Raw genomic sequence first — 6,338 nt, 5'->3', positions numbered from 1 at the left:
CGCCATCTTGTCAGCACTCTAGTTGTTTAATAGCTCTATGGTAATAAAAAGAATATACAACCGTTAGTTGGCGTCCTACACAGGCATGACGTTTTTACGAACGGGACTTTGCTCTCTTGTTCTATTTATACTCTTTGATTCCATCTACATTCACTTATCCCTAGAATTTCCATGTTATATTTTTCCATTTCTCGTATAACCTGGTTTGTTTTTCCGGCTTCGTACATTGTTCTAACATTCCAGCATCCTAAAAAAAGTTTTTGCTGAGGTGACAAAACAGAGTTCTTCCGGTCTGAAACTTCCTTACGGCTTTCATTCCAGCCCCTCATCAGCGGTACATTATCACCAACCCTCCTTCGTTCACCCAAGTCTTCAATTTAAATGTTCTCATTTGTTACTGTTTCTGTAGCAAAAATCTTTTTCCGTGGTAGCGGCGCTAACGCTACGCACAACCTTCTCAGGATTATTGTTTGGACTATTATTTGTCTGTCCTCTCCCCAATGGTCTGTTCGACATGGGTGACCCTAACAGTAGCTAAGCTACAGTCGACATAGCCCATTGGATCACTGAGGAACACAAGCTTCTCCACCACGTCAAGGTTATAGTCCCAGAAGAAGAATATTATTTTACCGTGTACCATAATTGGCAATGATCCAAAACAAAACATGCTGTATTGAATTGGAAAAAAAACATGCTGTATTGAATTGGGAAAAAAAAAACTTCACATATAAATTTGGTCTAAATGAAGTCTTTGTTTACAATAAACACAGTGGCGACGAAGATGACTGGAATGTAGCAATTAATACTTATGGCGCTGTAAGCCACATGATGTATGAAGTAATTGTTTTGTGAAACTTCGGAAAAAATACCAATTTGCATCAACGCAAAAGTTTGTGAAAATTATACTACAAAGTTAAAGAAAAATTAAATTTTCATCTGACACAAAGTTGATTAAGAAAAAAAATTCAAGGTTATAGTTTTATTTTGGCTCAATTTACTGTACTTTAAAGGGGTCCCGGAGTAAAAGTTGTTTATTTAGTAAGAGTAATTACGAACTTTAACAGTCAAAATTCACAACTATTACGAGCTCAGCAGTGAAGAACGTTGTAAAATGGGTTCTCAATAACAGTAAAAATTACTGAAATGGTATTTTGAATAGCCTATTATAAGACTTGCGTACGACAACAGTGGTAAACAACAATATTTAGGCTTACTTTAAATCCAATAAACATTGTATTCGTATAGTTTACAAGAACAACAAAAACCAGAAGAATATGAAGAAGAACAAGAAGAAGAGGAGGAAGAAGAAAACAAATAAGAAGAGCAAAAGGAAAAAAAAAAAAAAAGAAGAAGTTGACAGTGGAATTTGAACACCGAACTTAAGGTGAATGTAGATGTAAGACATCATTCTAGGATTCTGTAATTTATAAAACTCAAAATAAAGGGGTGTCTTTTCTGTACCAAGTTTAAAACATCCATTCAAGGACGCTAAATGGGAAAAGTTTACTCACATAGGCATGTACACGTTTTGTACCATGAATCTGGATTCTAGGCAAAAAGTCACGAGCCTTGACAAATTGATGAATCAATAAAAAAAACAAAAAAAACAAGTACAAGTTAATATTTTTTTTTCTCTTTTGTAGGGATTTCACCTACTTTTATTTTCAATAAAATACATTTTTCGATGTTAAAACATCTCAAGTTTATATAAAGAATAACATATATAATAATATTTAAAAACACACGCATGTAACAAGAAATAAAACGGTGTCAGTCCAAAGCGGCTGACTAATACATTTTTAACATTTATTTCGAATATTTCAGTGGTTATACACCTTTCCTTTTACTTTTCTTTTACATTTTCTTAATAAACGCCTAAGGGTAATATCTGCCACTCTCCTAGACACAAATTCATCATTTTCAAATCTCTTAAAAATATAATTTGCCCTACTCACAATATTCCTGGTACACACCACATATCTAAAGGCGAAACATGTAGCAGCCCTCGCAGGGATGGCGCCAGCGGGGGGCCGGGGGGGCGCCCCCCCCCCCCCGTCGGGGAGAGCTTCTCCCCCCCCGTCGGGGAGAAAAAGCTCAATCCGTCGGGGAGAAAAAATATTATATGTATTTTTAACATATTAGTAGACTCAAAAATCGATTATATAAGCCTTTGAAACCCCTAAATTTCAACATTTTTGGGGGGCTTCGCCAACTTTGCTTTCGTCGGGGAAATAATCTGTCTCTTATACACATCTAGACATATATATATATATATATGTATATGTGTGTATGCTGTCTCTTATACACATCTAGATGTGTATAAGAGACAGGTCCTCTACGGCTGTCTAATTAATTAATTTTTGCTTTTACATCAGTTAATCAACATTGTATGTTTTTTTAAAGTACACCTAATACCATTAGGAATATACTTTTCTGATTTTTTAAAATAAATTATTTGTTTTTATTATTCATCTTTTTTTATTTTTAATTAATTTATTTATTTAAATTTAATTTTATTTATTTATTCATATATCGACCTATATATACTGTTTAGTTAAGGCATCATTCTTCTATGTCAAGACCATACAACATACAACATTTTATTCTATTCATTCATAAGATTTGCCGTATCCTCGAATAAACTGTCATTATAATAATCAATTTCAATATCATCAAATCTTATATGCAAGCTTTTTACAAATTAATGTTAAATTTCAATATTAACAATATAATTAACCTAATATTTTTCTCTTACTTGTTGTAAAGTGACGCTTGGTAAACCGTCATTATTACGACGTGATTTGCGCATGTTTAATGTCCACAACATCAGACCAATAATAATAACAGACAAAAAAAAGCAGACAAAATTGCAGCAACGATAATTCCTAATCTGTCTTGCAAGCTAGAACTGGTGTTTTTCTGGGTGTCAGGAATGGCTGTTTCACGCGACGGTGGCAAGACGATTGCATCTGATCTTGTCAGTGCAGCCGGGGTCTGTGTACCTGCAAAGAAAATAAATATTTTACGTCACAAATCAGAGAACAATTGTGAATGCTCCATTAAACGCTTCAGCGTTTATTGCATACCGTATATATGGGCCTTTCTTTGATCTTTGTTGAATATCACAGAGCTTAATCGATTCTGTAGGGGTTTATAATCATAATGTCATTTTATGTGTACTACCATTGGGATAGAATTAAAGACCATTTTTTTACATATAAAAACATACTAGCGTTGCAATAAGTCAGATGTGTAATTTTATGCATAGTACCAACTACTGCTCTTGAGTAAGAGAATTAGTCCTGCTCCTGAAAACACACCTCTAACACAAAAAAAACCTCCTCTCTTGAATAAGCTACATACAGAACTCTCCAAATAATTTTATAAACGCCATGGTACTTATGAGAACATGGTACTTGCCTAAATAGTGTCACATGTTTGTATTAAAACAGTTAAAAGTCTGTCATTAATCATTTCTCTCAGTTATGTTACAACCAAATTTCATTTCATTTGTTATATAATCGATTGGTATATATATTCATTTAATTATTGATTGATTAGTTGATTGATTTATTGATTGATTGATTGATTGATTGATTGATTGATTGATTGATTGATTGATTGTTGGATGGATAATGGATGGTCAGATGGGTGGATGAACGAAAGCAAGGAAAGAAATAGATGGAGAAGACAATGAATGAGTTTATTTTTTCGATTGAACTTTTGTGTATTACTTAACTTACTCGAAGGCGGTGTAGTTAACGCAATGAAATCATTACTCCATGGTCCATCGCCCTTTATTGTGTACGCCCTAATACGAAATGTATATAATTTATTTGCTTCGCATTCCTGGAAAATTACTCTGCGGTTTGTTGTCAAAGCATCTTTCACCATTGTACCAGCAGATGAATTGCCCTCGTACAGTTGATAACGGTATTTTATGATAACTCCATTCTTTTTATCCTCGCTAGGCTCTTTCCAGTTAAAAATCAAATCTGTTTCTGACATTCTGTAAGTGATGTTCATCGGAGGGCCACTTGGTGCTGAAAAAAATCATAGTATACAAAATATTAAAACGACAACGACGACGTCGACAACAATGAAGATGGTGATGATTTCTATGAGCGGACTGGAACAGCGGTTGCGGTTCTGTTTCTCAATTTTGAGGTCGGAGGTTCAATCCCTCACTGTGCACGTCGCTTGTGTCCTGGGCAAGGCACGTTACCTACGGTTGTCTCTCTCCACCCAAGAGTACAAGTGGGTACAGTACCGGGTTAGTACAAACACAAAAATGCGCTGATTAGAGCTGCAAAATTATAGAATTCTGACCAGGGAGCTAAGTATGGTTTCCTTATGTGCTTAATCCAATGACCGAGGGTACCGTAATAATATAAAGCACTAAGAGGCCATGTTGGCATTAAGCTCTATTATTATTAAGCTCTATTACTATTACTATTACTATTGCTATCGTTATTGTTATTATTGCTATTGTTATTGTTATTGTTGTTGTTATTATTATTATTATTATTATTATTATTATTATTATTATTATTATTATTATTATTATAAATGGTTAAATTACCAGTCTGATGTGTCGTAGCGTTGACAGTTGACACTTTGCCTAGCTTCGTAGTCTTGGCACTAACCATGATAATGTAATTAGTATATGGATTCAGATTGGTTATGAAAGTGTAAGTCTGCAAGTGTGTATTAATGGACCTAACTGTTCCGGATCTTCGTTCAATGTAGGTCACGTTATATGCTGTTATTTTTCCGTTTTTAGCAGTCGGTGCATCCCATTTGACGATTATTCTGTCGTCTGAATCCACAAAGACTTTGATATTCTGTACAGGTCCCGGGGCTAAGAAAAATTAGAAAAGAGTATTTATTTTACTATAAAGTTATCATATTTAATAAAATATAATTTATTATTATAATATATATATATACATAATATGTATATATATATATATGTATGTGTGTATGTATGTATATATATATATATATGTATATATGTTTATATGTATATACATACATATGTATATATGATATACATAATATGTATATATAATATATATATATTTGTATGTATATATATATACATATATACATACATACGATTAACGGCATTTACTTACAAGTATGTGTGTATGTATATATATATATATATATATATGTTTATATGTATATATATATATGTATATATGATATACATATATATATATGATATACATCTGCTAAGTACCCAATGCCGAATTCAAGGGGACCCAGCCAATATTTTTTAAAAAATGGAGGTATATATAAAGAAAATTTGTTTCAAATTTTATGTCTGGAAGTGCAATTTCCGGCCATCTAGAGGTGCCATAATCACAAATTTTCTTACCTCAGCCCGGACCAAGGTGTGGCTGAGGTAGTATAGATCAGAGATGGCGCCAGGATTTGTCCGACGGAGGGGGGAGGGGGCGAGGTCCCTGACGAGGGGACCGATGCCCCCGACGAGGGGTCAGATTTCTCTGATGAAAGCAAAGTGAGCGTGGTCGGGCTTCGATTAGAAGGCTTAGAAAGTGGTGCAGGGGGCGAAGCCCCCGAAAATTTAGGGATTACAAAGGCTTATTTAATCGATTTTAGAGTCTATTAATATGTAGAAAATACATATAATTTTTTTTCTTCCGTACGGGGGGTGGGGGTGGGAAGCTTTCCCCAACGGGGGCCCTGCCCGCCCCGATATAGGTCTTCTATCTGTGAAAGTACCCTCCCTGGGCCCTTCTATTTCGAATTTCTGGATCCGCCACAGGAAATTACAACAAATATGAAATGTATATATAACTTCATGCCAATAAAATATATATAGCCTGTCTCTTATACACATCTAGATGTGTATAAGAGACAGGATTAGTTTATTTTATTTCCGTTTTTCATGGTTCGAATGCGTCACAAGCTAATTAGTATCTGTCTCTTATACACATCTAGATGTGTATAAGAGACAGTATATATGTAGATCCCATGCCTTGGATATGAACAAGAAAGAAAAGACTTCAAAGGCATAAATTGTTGTTTCAGGTTTATTCCAAACGTTTCGCCGGTTAGGGCTTCATCAGTGGACTAACATCGTATATTACGCTTTGGACACTAACACAAATGCGTGTAACTGCCGTGTAAAAAGTGAATGCCCACTACCCGGCAAGTGTTTAACCGAAGGCATAGTATACCAAGCAACTGTAACGAGAGAGGACAGTAATAAGCACGGGACATATACATAGGCTTAACTGAAAATCAGTTCAAAACTAGATTTAGAAATCATATGAGTTCATTCCGAAATGTAAATAAAAGAAACAGCA

The 6,338-nt window shown here is 34.6% G+C and overlaps 1 protein-coding gene across 1 annotated transcript in view; it reads right to left on the bottom strand.

Moving 5' to 3' along the window:
• Positions 1-2,336: 2,336 nt before the first annotated feature.
• LOC117100190 (phosphatidylinositol phosphatase PTPRQ-like) overlaps positions 2,337-6,338 on the bottom strand; it is a 5,476-nt gene continuing 1,474 nt past the window's right edge. Inside the window, exons 2-4 of the mRNA XM_033239784.1 lie at positions 4,583-4,861; positions 3,744-4,043; positions 2,337-3,002 (exon numbers count right to left, since the gene is read on the bottom strand). Of these exons, the coding sequence (XP_033095675.1) occupies positions 2,827-3,002; positions 3,744-4,043; positions 4,583-4,861 (755 nt within the window). The 3' untranslated portion in view covers positions 2,337-2,826. The remainder of the gene's footprint in view (positions 3,003-3,743; positions 4,044-4,582; positions 4,862-6,338) is intronic.

This window comes from Anneissia japonica, unplaced genomic scaffold, assembly GCF_011630105.1.
Source record: "Anneissia japonica isolate Jap-2015-1 unplaced genomic scaffold, ASM1163010v1 scaffold324_len738069_cov173, whole genome shotgun sequence".
NCBI lineage: Eukaryota > Metazoa > Echinodermata > Crinoidea > Comatulida > Comatulidae > Anneissia > Anneissia japonica.
The sequence above is the reverse complement of the archived record's forward strand: the minus strand, read 5'-3'. Positions and strand labels throughout refer to the sequence as shown.